This window comes from Malus sylvestris, chromosome 3 (genome assembly GCF_916048215.2).
Source record: "Malus sylvestris chromosome 3, drMalSylv7.2, whole genome shotgun sequence".
NCBI classification, from domain to species: domain Eukaryota; kingdom Viridiplantae; phylum Streptophyta; class Magnoliopsida; order Rosales; family Rosaceae; genus Malus; species Malus sylvestris.
In genome coordinates this window covers 36,402,534-36,420,378 of record NC_062262.1, presented here as the reverse complement: position 1 = coordinate 36,420,378, position 17,845 = coordinate 36,402,534, and the positions used below count along the sequence as shown (strand labels likewise).

Here is a 17,845-nt window from a genome sequence, read left to right as displayed (position 1 = left end):
ATACATATAAGAGTATGAACCAAGGTAGAAATATCTAGATGGAGACATATATAATTTCACAGATTTAAGTTGGATAGAAGAAGACCTAGCAAGTTTGAAGCTAGAACATTCTGAACCAGAAGTAGTTTTTGTAGACCAAGTTGAAGGTAGCGGAGATAAGAAAGAAGACGAATTTGGAATTATACCAAACAACTCTAGCTGCTATAGGTCAGGAACTTAGACCATCTCCAACCGAATGGTCCAAAGGGTCAGAAGGCCGAAAATAGCCTGAAAATCGTCTCCAACTGAGGGTTAAGCCAAAGGGCTCGTAGGCTCTACGAGACAAAAACGGGCCAGAGGGCCAACTAGCTGGCTAGCCCATTTTGTTTTGTTTTGTTTTTTATTCTTTTCCACTTGCCCAGCTAGTTTCTTTTTTTCTTTTTTTGTTCTTTCAGGCCACTTAGGTTTAGGGGTTAGGAACTTTTTTGGTCCCAGCCCACTTTTTTTTTTTTTTGGATGTTTTTTTTAATTATTTAATTATTTCTAATTTTTTCCTACATAATTTTTCACATATTCTTCACCATTCCATATTGTCTTACCTTATTTTATTTCAATTCTTCATATGCCATACTATAGCCCTTTGGCCTTCGGTTGTAGATAGTTTTTTGTGACAGGGCTAAAACGAGCCCTCTGACCCTTTGACCCTCGGTTGGAAATGGAGGCAAATATAACTCTATATTGTTCATTAAAATATTAATATTTTAAGGGCCAGGGGGCTAAAACAAGCCCTCTAACCAAAGGGTCCAGATGGCTAGAGGGGCGAAAATAGCCCGAAAATCGTCTTCAACTAAGGGTTAGGCCAAAGGGCTCGTGGATCCCACTGGACAAAAAAGGGTCAAAGGGGCAACCGGCTGGCCCAAAGAAGCCAGCCAACTAGCCCCAGGCGGGGCCATAAATTTGCAACCAACGGCTAGCTGACTTCAGCTAGCAACGGCTAGGTGATATCAATTACCGTTATTGTTTTTTTGGGCCAAATTTTTTAAAAAAATATTTAATTATAGGCCCATAAAGTATGTTTAGTTAAATGTTTGGGTGTTCTTTTTATAGGCTTTGGAGTTTACTCAAATCCCTCCCACAACAGATGTGGGACTCCCACTTCCTTTTTTTTTTCTACTTCCTCTCCCACAGCCGATGTGGGACTCTCCCACCCACTTCCCTTTTTTTTTTTAATTTTTTAATTTTTTATATACTCTAATAAAACCTATCACATTTGACTTGAAATATATAAGTTGTATTTTTTAAAATTTAGTTGTAGTTTTTAACTTTAAGTTGTTGTAGTTTTTAAATTTAAATAATAAATTATTCTTGACCCTTTGGCCCTCGGTTGGAGATGATTTTTAGTTACAGGGCTAAAACGAGCCCTATGGCCCTCGGTTGGAGATGGTAAGGAATATGACCCTACACTATTCTTTAAGATATTAATTTATTTGCCCTCTGGCCCTCCAAGAAATTAATATTTTAATGAATAGTGCAGGGCCATATTCCTTACCATCTCCAACCGATGGCCAAATGGCCATAGGACTTGTTTTAGCCTTATCACAAAAAAAGGTCTCCAACCGAGGGCCATTGGGCTAGCCAGCGGGCTGGCTGAAAGTGGCCAGTCGGTTTACCCTTTGGCTTTTTCAGATTTTGTGGGGCCTGCGAGGCTGCGAGCCCTCTGGCCTAACCCTCGGTTGGAGACAATTTTCGGTCGTTTTTTCAACCCTCTAGCCCTATTGACCCTTCAGTTAGAGATGACCTTAATATTTGAATATTTTAGCCATCTGGCCCTCCAATAAATTAATATTTTAATGAACAGTGCATAGCTATATTTCTTATCATCTCCAACCAAAGGCCAAAGGGCTATATGGCTCATTTTAGCCTTGTCACTAAAAACCGTCTCCAACCGAGAGTCAAAGGGCTATAGTATGGAATGTGAAGAATTGAAATAAAATGAGGTAAGATAGTATAACATGGTAAAAAATATGTGAGAAATGGTGTAGAAAAAAATTAGAAATAAAAAAAACGTCCAAAAAAAAAAAAAAAAGTGGGATGGGCATAAAAAACAAAAAACGCTGGGACAAAAAAAAAAAAAAACCTAAACCCTAAACTCTAAAGTGGGCTGGGCAAATTGAAAAGAACAAAAAATAAATAAATTGGGCTAGCCAGCGGGCTGGCTGAAAATTGCCAGCCGGTTAACCCTTTAGCCCTTTTTTGTCTAGTGGGGCCCACGAGCCCGTTGGCTTGACCCTCAGTTGGAGACGGTTTTAAAGCTATTTTCGGCCCTCTGGCCCACTAGACAAAAAAGGGCCAAAAGGCCAATCGGCTGGCCATCTTCAACTAGTCCGCTGTCTAGTAGAATTTCATTTTTTTTTCTTTCTTTTTGTTCTTTTTCATTTGCCCAGCCCACTTTAGGATTTAGGACTTAGGTTTTTTTTTTGTCCTAGCCCATTTTTTGTTTTTTTATGCCCATCCCACTTTTTTTTTGGACTTTTTTTTCATTTATAATTTTTTCCTACACCATTTCTCACATATTTTTCACCATGTCATACTATCTTACCTCATTTTATTTCAATTGTTCACATTCCATACTATAGCCCTTTGACCCTCGGTTAGAGACGGTTTTTTGTGACATGGCTAAAACGAGCCTTATGGCCCTTGGTTGGAGATGGTAAGGCCATCTCCAACTGAAGGCTGGCCAGATGGCTCATTTTAGCCCTCTGGCCCTCCAAAAAATTAATATTTTAATGAACAATGCAAGGCCATATTTCTTAGGCCATCTTCAACTGAAGGGGGCTAGATGGTCGAAAATGTTCGAAAACCGTCTCCAACCAAGGGCTAGGCTAGAGGGCTCGTGGGCCATACGGAATCTGAAGAGCCAAATGGCCAACCGGCTGACCACTTTCAGCCAGCCAACCAGCTCGCTGGCTAGCCCAATTTCATTTTTTTTTGTTCTTTTCCATTGCCCAACCCACTTTTTGTTTTTATGCCCAGCAACCTTTTTTTTTTTTAATTCCTAATTTTTTCCTACACTATTTCTCACATATGTTTCACTATTCCATACTATCTTACCTCATTTTATTTCAATTCTTCACATTCCATACTATAGCCCCATTTGGCCCTCGGTTGGAGACGGTTTTTTGTGACAGGGCTAAAACGAGCCATATGGCCCTTTGGCCCTTGGTTGGAGATGGTAAGGAATATGACCATGCACTGTTCATTAAAATATTAATTTCTTGAGGGCCAGAGGGCTAAAACGAGCCCTCTGACCAGCCTTCGGTTAGATATGGCTTTACCATCTCCAACTGAGAGCCAAAGAATAGGGCTCGTTTTAGCCCTGTCACAAAAAACAACCTCCAACCGAAGGCCAAAGGGCCAAACATAATTTATTATTTAAATTTAAATACTACAACTTGAATTTAAAAACTACAGCCAAAAGTTAAAAAATACAACTTAAATTTATTAACTACAAGTAAAATTTAAAAAATACAACTTATATATTTCAAGTCAAATGTGAGAGGTTTTATTTAGACTATTAAAAAAAAAAAGGAAGTGGGTGGGAGAGTCCCCCATCGGCTATGGGAGAGGAAGTAGAAAAAAAAAATGGAAGTGGGTGGGAGAGTCATATATCGGCTGTGGGAGAGGAAGTATAAAAAGAAAAGAAAAGGAAGTGGGTGGGAATCCCACATCGGATGTGAGAGAGATTTGAGTAAGTTCCGAAGCCTATAAAAAGAACACTCAAACATTCAACTATAGGCCTTTTTTAAATTTGGCCACAAAAAAAAATTCAAATAAAGCTAATTGACGTCAGCTAACTGTTGGTTTCAAATTTATGGCCCAGCCCGGGACTAGCTGGCTAGCTCCTTTGGGCCAGTCGATTGGCCTTTAGGCCATTTTTTGTCCAGTGGGGTCCACGAGCCATTTGGCCTAGCCCTCAATTGGAGACGATTTTCGAGTTATTTTCAGCATTCTGGACCCTTCGGTTAGAGATGACCTAAGAAATATGGCCATGCATTATTCATTAAAATATTAATTTCTTAGAAGGCTAAAACGAGTCATCTGACCATCATTTGATTGGAAATGGCCTTACGTCCCTAGCAACAACAACAATAAATATAAAATTGCTAGAGGAAAAACCTACAGAAACCCCTAGGCTTGAAAAAGCAGAAAATGGTTTAGAACTCAACCTTTCACCTATTCAGCAATTGATAAATGGGAAGACGCACTTAAGCGTGAATATGTTAGATTAACAAAGACTTTCTCCAAAACCGAAGATTTATGGGAATTGGGAGCATCGTTCTTAGGTCAAGATTTTAAAAAGGCCTATGACAATTTTAGGTTTAGATACCCTGAAACTATTGGTAGGTATAAAAAGCACACCACAAAGTAGCACACAAATATCCTATTAATTTTCCTTATTAACACTAAAATTTGTCGATTGTAGCATATGAAAATAAGGGTCTTTCCCGCAAAAGATTGTTTTATCCAAATACTTAAAATGTCACAATAACAGGGTGGCTGTCTCCACTGACCAGCCACCGAACAATAATTATTAGACTAACTTACACTTATCCAAATGCAACGAAATTTTATACACATAAACTAGACACACCAAGCTATGCTCACACAAATTTTTGGGATTTTTGGAGTTGATTAGCTATTTAAATTAAATCGGACAAAACAGGACCTCAACAAGTTTTAAATAATACCATTAGATTTTAATTCACAAGTTAAGAAAACGAGTTAGGGGACATGCTATCCACCACCAAATAATCATGCAAGCATGTTATGTTTCATTCAAATCCCTTTTATTTCCGGATGAAGATGCTCAAGTTGGCTCACTGTTAGAACTCAACCTATTACTCTTTCTTACGTAGTATGTTAAGAGAATGGCGTTTTCAATTTAACTTAGTCCCTAGCATGCAATCTAGAATGGTGTGTTCATAGATTTAACAAGTAGAAATCATTAAGAATAAAAAGAGTTTGAGTCATCACAAGTACTGGCGTTGTCTTACTTATCCTAGAAATCGGTTCACATGTTAACCACAATTAACAAGTGCTACTCTAGAACATATGTAGGTCCTCATTCAACAAAGGCAGATAAACATATATTCATAGCATTAAAATCCTAGATATGCTCACTATGTATGCATCCATAGAAACACATAAAGAATTTATCAATGACATAAGTAGTGAAACAATTTTCATCCTTTCATAAAAGTCATTCAAACAAAATATCACAACAAACTTGCAATCATATTCGGGGCTTCAAAACAGCCCCTAACTACTTAAAATTTAGTTACACATAATTCACAAATTAAACCAAAAGTAATACATGGGTTTGAGAAGATAAAATCAAGAAATATAGAGTGAAGCCTCTGCTCTCTGCCGTGTTTTTTTCCGCACAGTTTTCTGTGCTTCTCTGTGCTCTGCTGCTTCCGTCAGTCTCTCCTTGCGCACCCTGCGCCTGCTGTCCTCTCTTCTCTGCGTCTGCTGCTTGTTTCTGCTTCTGTGCCGTGTGCTTCTTGCGCACTGGCTCTTTCCTCTTCTTCTTTTTGTTTCTGCCTCTCTCTTTCCTCTTCTTATTTCCGTTTGCTCCTCTGTCCCCGTGTCATGCACTCCTCTCTTATTATTCTTTTTCTTCCACTCCTCTCTGTCTTCCCATTTTTTTTTTCTTTTCTTATTCCTTCCACATTTTCCTGTCTGCCGTGCCCTCCCATTCTGCGCCTCTGCGCACTCCCACTTCTCTCTTTCTCCTCACTGTTATCCTCTCTTTTTGCCTATTTTATTCCTTCTTTTTATTCCACTTCCTCTCTGTTTTCTTTATGCCGTGTCTCCCACTTCTTAGTGCTCATTTTATGCTCTGTCTGCTTTCCACATCCTGCTGCCTTTGTTTATTCCTCTGTCAGTCCGTGTCTCTCCTCTCCCTTTTATTTTCTTTTCAGTTCATTTTGCTTGAAATTGATCCTAAAACAAAATTAATTGTACATTAACACAAGGTAAGGTAAAATGCCACAATTTTAACACAAAAACATCACAAAGACTTTAGAAATTGATGGTATAAATGCATGAAATATATGAGTGATCAACTATACAACATACAGGATATCTCAAGATTTAAATATAAATAACTTTGTTAATACAGTTAGAGAAATAGCCACAGGTGATGCTAGTCCTTGCAGACTTAGTTCCCCAATTCAGAAACGCGCTATAGACGCTTTAGCACAATGTTCTATCAATAGTATGAAGAACATTACTCCTTTTTCTAAAAAGTTATTAAGGCTTGCTAGTATAGGAGGAGTAGTTTATGATAAACAAGTTTGCGTTTTATATCTTGCAAAATTGGTTCAAGATTTAGGACAAGCAATTGAGGATAGATTTATAAAGAAGAAGAAGCAGCTCTAGCAGCAGCAACCACTGACGAACAGTGTAAGATTTTAAATACTTTTAAATATTCTAATCTTAGCTACGTTATAAGATTCACCTTTTTGCAGCTTGCTGATTTCTGCAGACAGCGTTGAGAAATCCAACAAGCTAAAAAGCTTATAGACCATAGTATATGTAGAGGTTTATGTCAAGAAGGATATAGTGATCTTCGTGAAAAATATAAAAGAACGAAGAGAAAACAGGTTAGATGTCCAGTTCAAAAATATAATAGAACTAGACAACCATTTAGGCAACAGTTCAACAGACGACCTAATTTTAGGAAGTTTAAGAACATTAGGCCTAGTCCGAATTTTAGGAGAAATTTCAATCCTAGGAAGCATGTTAAGAAATTTAAACCTAACCTAGGAAACCATATAAAAAGAAGTGTGCCTGCTATATATGTAATAGCAAAGAACATCACGCCAATGTATGTCCACAGCGAGGTAAGCAACCAGCCTATAACAAGTTGCTTAACGAAGGCTTTATTATTTCAGCAGATTCTGATTATGACAGTGATGATTCTGTTTTTAGTATTTTCACTGATGTAGAATTTATAGATGCTCAAGATTACACCCTATCAGAGTTCTCTGAGTATGACGATGTACAGCCTGAAGACGAAGAATATGAAGACTTCGACTTCTTGACAAGCGAATCTGGAGACTTCAATATTGATAGTTTTCAGAACATGATAGATGGCCTGTGAACATATATTCACACCATACGAAGGAAGCCTCGATGAGCAGTGCCATTTTTGTAGAGGATGGCCTGGTTACGAATGTAAGGTTAGATGTAGTACTTGTAAAACTATTGGATGTTTTATGTGTACTTAGTTTGTGAAACAGGAACCTGTAATTATCCCTGTTGCACAAGAAGACCAGTCACACAAGGTACGCAGTCTTGAACTTGATATACGAGAACGAGACTTGCGTATACGAGAGTTAGGATTAGAAAATAAGGCTTTAGAACTATAAGTAGCAGCCTTAAAACTAGATGTATCTACCCAATCTCAAAGGATTACAGCTCTTGAGGGTAGACTATAGTTTTTAGAAAACGCTGTCCAAGAGAATTTAATGCTCAAGGATAAAGTTATCTATATATAAAGAGAAGGAAAAATTAGTATCCGGTGCTTAGTTTTTAATGTTAATTGATTAAAATCTTATTAGTTTTTAGATTTTGATCAAAGTCCCTAACATTAATACATTAATGAATTATATGTAAGTTACATAATTTTTATAATAAAAATTAGTAATTGATTTAGAGTTTTAATACTCACACCGTTATTAAACTCTATTAATTTCAATTATTTCCAAAATATAAAAAATAAAATCAGAATAAGTTTGTACCCATTTAGAAAAACTAATGAAAATTGCTTGAAAGTTTTGAGTTTTAACAATAAGGACAAAATAAAGGGTAAAATGAATAGTACCATGATTGACTTTTTAATGTAAAAATGTGGATTTTCGTTAAAGTGAACAGTACCAGGAGCTATACTTTAAAGTTCCCTTAAATTTTTATAAAAGAATGATATGTACCCATTCTTAAATATACCAATTTGTTATATGAAAAATGTACTTTTAAAAAAAAATATAAAATGTATCCATTTTTCATATAAAATTAATTCAATATTTTCTCTAATTCATTTTTAAACTTATATGGGTACATTCAATTTCGTTGATTTAAGAATGTATCAATGTCAAGTTTAATAGAAGAATGCTTAATAATTATTAAGCCTAATATATTTTTCTTTTTTTGAAAAATGTACCCATGTTTTGGTTAGTTTTTTATGAACGTACCCATGTATACACATTGTGACGACCCATTCCTAATTTTCATATGTAATTTCTCCCTGAATATGTAATTTGACGATTATGCCCTTATTGGCAAGTGAAGTGGACTTATTCTTATTGCTTTCTTTTTTAGTTCTTGCTATCGCATTTAAATTGTACACAGTAGTACGAGTAGGCGTAGATTTTAAAGTGTAAAAATATCTACTTCGGATAGATTTCGATTTCCTTTTACTTTAGGAAATTTGAAAATCATATCCCTTGGATACCCTTCTTATCCCATCCCGTGCATCCCTTCCATTATTTCACTCTCTCACCAATCCCATATCTTCCTCATTTATGTCCCCCAATCAGAAAAGCAACCTCACATCACCCTCTCTCTTCCTTCTATCCCTTGCTGAGCTCCCTCTTCTTCTCTGCACTCTTCACAAAACCACACCAAAACTCACAAACGTGACAAACAAACTACACCATTGTGTTTATCTTAGTCCCAGGAACTCAACCATGTCCTTGAAATCTGGTGTAGACAAGTTTTGACTCCCTAACTCGTAAGGTCGACTCGACGAGTTCGACATATCGATTTTCAGGCCATTCATGGCTTAGGTAAGCCTAGAGAAACCCTTAGAACCTTCATTTCACTTATATGGGTTGATATTGATCCCTTGTTTGTGTTTTGAATGTTTGGTTTTACCTAGAAAACTCGATAAGAAGAATCTACACATTTTTCAGTAATTGACCATAACCATTTGGTCACTTTCAACCCATTTTTCTAGTCAACCTCGACCACATATGGGCTCCTACTAGGTAAAAAATTGTTCTTTACATTCCTAACTTCAAAATGGCTTTTGAATCACTGAGTTTGGTTAAGTAACGAGTTAGAAATCAACTCTGGAAGTTGGGAAGAAAATTTCAGTTTTCTGGAAAAATTCAATCGTGGTCATTGGGCCAACTTCTAGGGCTCATATTGAGCTTAATTCTCAATCAAATTCACTTATACAAAAGCCAAATTAAAGCTAGGAATGTGATGTATCGATCTTAATTCATAGAAAGTTTGAAAACGGTCCGTGTTGTTCAGAAATTTGGCCTGAAAGTGGTCAAATGACCACGGTTGAAATTTTCCAGAAAACTGAAATTTTCTTCCCAACTTCCAGAGTTGATTTCTAACTCGTTACTTAACCAAACTCAGTGATTCAAAAGCCATTTTGAAATTAGGAATGTAGCGAACAAGTTTGTACCTAGTAGGAACCCAGATGTGGTCGAGGTTGAGCCGAAAAATGGGTTGAAAGTGACCAAATAGTCACGGTCCTTGATTGAAAAATGTGCATATTCTTCTTCTCGAGTTTTCTGGGTAAAACCAAACGTTCAAAACACAAACAAGAGATCAATATCAACCCATATAAGTGAAATTAAGGTTCTAAGGGTTTCTCTAGGCTTACCTAAGCCATGAATGGCTTGAAAATCGATATGTTGAACTCGCCGAGTCGACCTTCCGAGTTGGTGAGTCAAAACTCGTATACACCAGATTTCAAGGACATAGTTGAGTTCCTGGGACTGAGATGAGCACAATGGTGTAGTTTGTTTGTCACTTTTGTGAGTTTTGGTGTGGTTTTATGAAGAGTGCAGAGAAGAAGAGGGAGCTCGGCGAGGGAGAGAAAGAAGAGAAAGAGAGAGAGAGAGTGATGTGGGTTGCTTTTTTGATTGGGGGACATAAATGAGGGAAATATGGGATTGGTGAGAAAGTGAAATAATGGAGGGGATGCATGGGGTGGGATAAAAAGGGAATCCAAGGGATATGATTTCAGATTTCTTACAGTAAAAGGAAATCGAAATCTATCCGAAGTAGATATTTTTACACTTTAAAATCTACGCCTACTTGTACTAGCGTGTACAATTTAAATGCGATAGCGAGAACCAAGGAAGAAAATATCGGTAATATCGGAAATATCGGTAGTCCGAAAACACGGAAATATCGATGGAAATATCGGTAAAATATCGATATCGATAAAAATTACATGGAAACCACGGAAATTGTAAGAAAAACTTGGAAATTTTTATTGAAACTTTGTAGGATGTTTATTTAGTCAATTATCTATTAGTTTATCACAAAAAATTGGAAGGAAATGCATTGCATGATGGATTTAACATTATCAAGTTGATTATATATCGAGCTGACAAACATTGTGAGTGTAGAAAATATGTAGTAATTAATGAAAGAAGTCTAAACACACCATAATCATTTATATATAATGAATTAGTACAATATTTGGAGGTTTTATTTAGGATATTAAAAAAAAAAAAAGGGAAGTGAATAAAATGATGAAGACTAATGTGCCGAATTTGACATTTTAAATTTCTTACACATAAGCATGCGTCTAGGCATTGAAGTTCCAAATTATAGTATATCAATTAACGATTGAAAATCAATACATTGAATAAAACTAAACTTTAATTTGGATGCCGATTATGTTTTTTCAAGTTTATATAAAGTAAAAGAATTGAATTTTGGAAGTCAGGAGTGTGTCAATTGTTTTATAATTCGTCCGAATACATATATCAGGTTGCTACTCAACGTAATTTGAAAGTATATCTAGTGCAAGGACTTGTCTTTTTTTGCTGATAAGCAAAGGGTTTGTAGCTTTTTTTGCTAAGCAGTAGAACATATTATGTTTGTTTAATCTTTAGCATTTGATGGTTGTCCACAAATATAGGATAGAAGGCCCCAAATTAGATTTGGCTCTTACCTAGTTGGAGTCACAAGTTCACATGTACCAGCCCTTGAGGCAATACGTTTTGGTTTTCCGGCCAAACCACGGCGAGTTGGCCGGCGTACAAGGTATCAATCTCTTCGTCTCGTCGAGTAGTACAACTTTCCTTTTTGTTTCACTTAATTTCGTTGAGTATTGAAAAAGTTATACTCATTTGAATCTTACCCAGTTTCCGGCGACCTCAGTGGCTTTCGAGGCAATTTCTGGCCAAACCACAACGAGTCAGACGTTGTGTGAGGTACCATTCTCTTCGTCTCTTCGAGGGCTACAACGTTCCTTTTTGTTTCACTCAATTTCGTTGCGTATTGAAAAAGTTATACTCATTTGAATCTTACCCAGTTTCCGGCGATCTCAGTAGCTTTCGAGGAAATTTCCGGCCAAACAACGGCGAATTGGCCGGCGTGCAAGGTATCAATCTCTTCCTCTCGTCGAGTAGTACAACTTTCATTTTTGTTTCACTCAATTTCGTTGAGTATTGAAAAAGTTATACTCATTTGAATCTTACCCAGTTTCAGGCGACCTTAGTGACTTTAGAGGCATTTTCCGGACAAACCACGACGATTCAGATGTTGTGTGAGGTACCATTCTCTTCGTCTATTCGCGGGATACAACTTTCGTTTTTGTCTTGCTTGATTTGGTTGAGTTTTGACAAAGTTATGGTCGTTTAAAGTGGGTATGAATTTTCGGCCGAAATTCCTATTTTTTTTCCTTGGTCGAGTCCCACATCGCCCAGCGAGGGCAGTGAGCATGCCAAGAATGCCTATAAAAGGCACATTCACTCGGTGAGAAAATCATGTCTTGGTTAGCCTTTTGGGGCTTTGATCAAGTGTAGTATATGTTGATATTTTCAACATTTTAAAATATTTTTGAATATTATATTGTGATATTATCGATAATTTTAAAAATATCGCGATATTATTGATAATATCGCGATATCTTGACGAAAATCATTTGGATAGTTAAAAAAATTTCGGATCTCTAAAAAAACGATAATATCGGCGATATTTCGCCGATATTATCGATTTTTTCTTCCTTGGCGAGAACTAAAAAGAAAATCAATAAGAATAAGTCCACGTCACTTGCCAATAAGGGCATAATTGTCAAATTACATATTCGGAGAGAAATTACATATGAAAATTAGGGACGGGTCGTCATAATCTACCCCCCTTATAAAAATTTCGTCCCCGAAATTTCAATACTGACTATCATCAAAGCCATAAAATAGACATGGATACATATATTATGGGCTCAATAATGAAGCCCAAATATCGAGGCCCAATATATGGTACCAACAGAAGTCCCCCAAGTCTTTAGTCAAGAGAGTATTTTGGCTGGAGACTTCAAATCCAGGCCGAAGTGACTAGATATTGTCCTAAACCAGTACTCAACACAAGGCAATGATCAACATAAAGCAATATTCGGCTAGAGGTATCACACGTTGCGAGACTGCTCGGCTAAAGGCAATGCTCGTTGCGAGGTTGCGAGGCTATAGGCTATGCTCGCGGTGAGGCCGTTGCTCGGCCGGAGGGGATGTTTGTTGCGAGGCTGCTCGGCTAGAGGCTATACTCGCTGCGATGCGGCTCGGCTCGTTGTGTTCCTCATTGCAAGTATGTACTTTATGTCAACGTGCACTCAGTATGAGTTGATTCTCAACATTATTCAGGTTCGCTTGTGGGGTTCGCATATTGGGTCTATGTGTCGGATCCGCGGATCAGGTCCACAAGTTGGGTTCACATATTCGACATAGTTTAAAGGCAATCATAAATCACTAGGTAATGAATAATATATATATATATATATATATATTATTTTCATTCAAGTTGTTGATATCCAATTTTGTCAGATGAGGTGATAAAATAATTATATAATGTGAATGGTGTAGTGGGTTGTTAGACATGAATGATGGTCACATATAATAATTTAACTAACAGGCTGCAAAGGAATATAAAAATGCTCTTATCTTCCTCGTGTGTTTTTCCCAAATAGTGGGATAATGGGTACATATTATACTCACGTATGATTAAAGTTTCATCCTAACATTTAAATGATGAATAAAGTATTCAGAAATGATTAAAGCTATGTTTATTTTAAACGAAAGTGGCTGACACTTGTAACAAATATCATAATATAATAACAATAATGATGTTTTAAATAGATGATGATATTGAAAAAACATAATGATGTTTCCTCTCGTACAGTGCACACAACAGTAGTCATGTAGCTTTAATATAATGACAATGTGGATGCACTATATATACACAAATCATAAAAACAGATAACATATTGCTAATTGTAAAGCAAAAGCTGTCGATGCACAAAATCAGTGAGGACTTTGGTACAACAGAAAATGTTAAGTTTGTGACCTTCACTAGATTGCTCCGGTCACTAGTGTGAATAAGTATGTAAATGGATAGGGACAGGGAAGCAAACACAAGATGTACGTGGTTCACCCAGATTGGCTACGTCCATGGAGTAGAGGAGTAGCATTACTACTTGTTGTTAGGGAGACTCCTATATATGTCGACCTTCATCCTTCACGGACAGGCAGACCTGCAAAAATGCTCAACCCTTCCTCATATCTGAGAGGGCACTCCTAACGAAGCCTCTCGAAATACTCAGCTTTCTTCTCCCCCAATAATACCTATGCAAACCAGCTACACCAGAGTAAGAGTATCTCATATCATCAGTGTCAAAAGCAAGAGTATCCCATATCATGCTTTTTCCCTATCTTTTCATTTGCCCTTGTTCTTACCTGAAGACAAGGAAAAATAGAGCGATCAGTCAGCACTTGGAATCAAGCTTCCAGTTAGGAATTGACTGCCTGGAACCCCTTGCCTGATTACTTACCTGGCATTGCTCTCGAGTACTCATCTTCAACATCTTATGCTTCCAGAAAAGATACCACAACTGCCTGAGGAACATATAGGGCAAGTGAGGATACAAAGAAGCATGTGAAGACAAGTGCAGTAGAACACGTGCCAATTCATCTATTACTTCGTCAACAGTAAAAGTATCCCATATCATCAAAGTCGAACGCAATCTTGATTTGATGGACTTGTTTTGACCCTCAAATTCTTGAGTCGGCTTTATACTTTGGAGGAAACCAGAAAACCCTCCAGCCCAGTTCAAGAATAATCCAGTGGAAAGTTACTTCTTCAAAAACAAAAGTATCTCATATCATCTCTTCTCCATTTGCTTCTCCTTATCCTTATTGCTGTTTACGATACAATGAGAAGGAGAACAATCAACCGGAAGCCGAAGTCGAACTTCCGATTCAGGTTGCTTGCTTGGAAGTCTGATTGCTTACCTTGTCTATTACCTCTTTCGGCAAATCTCCTAGCTCGACGACTTGGGGGACTCCTACTATAGGGTTTTGTATCGCACTTGACCAAGCTTGAAACTACAAGTAAGCTTCAAGTGAAATTAATACATTACCTTGTGTATTTTTATTGGTTAAAGATACCACCCCTGAATGGAGGAAAAGTACTTCCAGAGAAGATGCTACATCTACGTATGAGACAGATAAGGCAAGTGAAAATGATACCACACTTCGGTACTTAGAAGTTTCGTGATTACTCAATGGCTTGGATCTTGCAAGTCCCCAACCGAGGAGCTTCCCTCACTCGAGAACTTAGGGGAGCACTGTTTGTACCATACTTGACCAATCCCGAAACTACTGAGCACCGGTCAATGTTATACCGTCAAGGACCCAGAAGAGTTTCCCTCAAACCAGGAGGCCAATCACAGTGCGACACGTGTCGACATCAGAAGCAAATCATAGCGCGACACGTGTCAACATCAGAAGCCAATCACAACACGACACGTGTTAATGTCAGAATGAAACTAGAAACTTTCTTCTATAAATAGAGATCATTCTCTCACAATATTTCCTAATGTCATTTGTATTAAATCATTCACTAGTACTCACTAAATGAGAGCTTGAACCTATGTACTTGTGTAAACCCTTCACAATTAATGAGAACTCATATACTCCGTGGACGTAGCCAATCTGGGTGAACCACGTACATCTTGTGTTTGCTTCCCTATCCCTATCCATTTACATACTTATTCACACTAGTGACCGGAGCAATCTAGTGAAGGTCACAAACTTAACATTTTCTGTTGTACCAAAGTCCTCACTGATTTTGTGCATCAACAAAAGCTGTAAAGCAAATGCATGATGTGGTCTCTTGTTAAAGAATTTACACACAGATGTAAATCAAAAGGTTCTTATCAAAATAATGATAAAGTAATAAAATAATAAAGAAAGTGATCTTATCTCCTTCATTGCTTTTCCCGTGACTTTTTCAAAAAGTGAGCATGGTGGGAACATGCATTCCCCTTCATAATGAAAGTTTTATTTTTTTCAGAAGGACTAGTCCTTACGACCCTTGACAAAGTGGCGATGGAGTATGCTCTTCGTTTCCAATTCAAGGCGTCGAACAATGAGGCCGAATATGAAACCCTCCTAGCAGGCTTACGTTTGGCCAAACACCTTGGGGTTAAACAAATTGATATCTTTAGTAACTCCCAATTGGTGGTTAACCAAGTCACCAACAACTTTGATGATAAGGATAGCTCCATGGTAGCATATCTGGCACAAACACAATTGTTGCTCAAGCACTTCCACTACCAGATCACCCAAATTCCCACAGATGGCGCCAAATGTTGATGCACAAAATCAGTACGGACTTTGGTACAACAGAAAGTGTCAAGTTTGTGACCTTTGCTAGATTGCTCCGGTCACCAGTGATGTAAATGGATAGAGACAGGAAAGCAAACACAAAATGTACGTGGTACCATATATTGCGCCTCGATATTTGGGCATCTTTGTGTTCTTGTGTGTTTGTGTGATTCACGGTCAGATTTACGTTGGTCCAAGATCCGTCGGATTTTATGCATCAACATTTGGCGTCGTCTGTGGGAAACGACACGAAAAGCTATGTCGGTTCTCTTTCAATTTTTCATCTCAACACCGTGAAACCTTCACAACCTTACCACTCTCCACTATGAATCTGCACAACCAATAACCCATGAGCAAAATGACCCACCACTTGCTGCACCGAGAAAAAATGCCAGCAATAACAAGCAACTAGGAAAATAAAGCAAGGAGAAAAAAGTGGGGAGAGATCGGAGGAGAGAAGAGAAAAGCATTTCTGTTGAACACCACACAAGCCTCCATTTTAATCTCTGACATAAGGAAGAGTTCACGACGGAGCCATTTGCATTAGCCCTTGGTGTCGGCGTCGGCTACGGCATAGCCATTGCCGTCAACATCCTCGTCCTCATCTCCACCATCATGCTCGCTTCTTACGCATGCGTTAAAGTCAAAGGCTCAACCCATAGAGGCCACACAGGTGATGCCACTTCTAACTACTACGAAGACCGCAACCACCGTTTCTCTACTATAAGCAGCTCAACGGAGCCTATGGTGGTCCTCATGAGCCTCGACGACCCCACAATTGGCTTGTACCCAAAGTTGGTACTCGGTGAAAACCAGCGGCTCCCTCAGCGCAATGACACCGTGTGCTCTATTTGCTTGTCCGAGTACAAGCCTCAGGATCAAGTATGGTGCATTCCAGACTGCTACCATTGTTTCCATGCAGAATGCATCGATGAGTGGCTTCGCATGAGCGCCACGTGCCTGGTTTGTAGAAATTCTCCGGCTCCGTCGGCCGGTCCAAGCCCTTTGTCCGATTTGGTGCCATTAGCCTTCAATGCCAGGGTATTCATCTTTAAATCACTGTGTGATCTGGATTCAAATTTTCTCCTGTACGCAATAGGCGTAGTGCGCACCAACAACCTGCAACTGTCGACCACCAACTTCTGAAAAAGATAAAACTTTCATCATGAAGGGAAATGCATGTTCCCACCATGCTCACTTTCTGAAAAAGCCACGAGAAAAACAATGAAGGAGATAAGATCATTTTCTTTATTATTTTATTACTTTATCATTATTTTGATAAGATCATTTTGCTTTACATATGTGTGTAAATTCTTTAATAGAAGACCACATCATGCATTTGCTTTACAACGTTTATATCTGTGTTTGCTTTACAATTAGCAATATGTTATATGTTTTTATGATCTGTGTATATATAGTGCATCCCCATTGTTATTATATTAAAGCTACATGACTACTGCTGTGTGCATTGTATGAGAGGAAACATCATTATGTTTTTTCAATATCATCATCTATTTAATATTTTATTGTTATTATATTATGATATTTGTTACAACTATCGGCCACTTTCGTTTAAAATAAACATAACTTTAATCATTTCTGAATACTTTATTCATCATTTAAATGTTAGGATGAAACTTTAATCATACGTGAGTATAATATGTACCCACTATCCCACTGTTTGGAAAAAACACATGAGAAAGATAAGAGCATCTTTATATTCCTTTACAACCCATTAGTTAAATTATTATATGTGACCATTATTCATGTCTGACAGCCCACTACACCATTCACATTATATAATTATTTTATCACCTCATCTGACAAAATTGGATATCAACAACTTGAATGAAAATAATATATATATATATATATATATATATATATATATATATATATATTATTCATTACCTAGTGATATATGATTACCTTTAAACTATGTCACTTATACAACATGTGATTTACCACAAGACTTAATAAATTATTTATTTATAAAAGCCACATTGTACAATATTTTACCTTGATAAACTTTGTCAATTTGATTTATTCATTATACAGTCATACTTATACTGTCATTTATTGTCAGGAATTATTGAGCAACTAGATCCACTCATCAATATTGTTGCTTATTAAAGAAGTCTACCAACTTATAGACTGATCAGCCACGT

At 37.5% G+C, this 17,845-nt stretch overlaps 1 protein-coding gene across 1 annotated transcript; it reads left to right on the top strand.

Moving 5' to 3' along the window:
* Positions 1-16,190: 16,190 nt before the first annotated feature.
* LOC126617241 (putative RING-H2 finger protein ATL69) lies at positions 16,191-16,834 on the top strand (the record flags this gene model as incomplete). The annotated part of the gene is made up of 1 exon (XM_050285264.1): positions 16,191-16,834. A coding segment is annotated over one exon (633 nt), but the record flags the coding sequence as incomplete, so codon positions are not given.
* Positions 16,835-17,845: the final 1,011 nt, after the last annotated feature.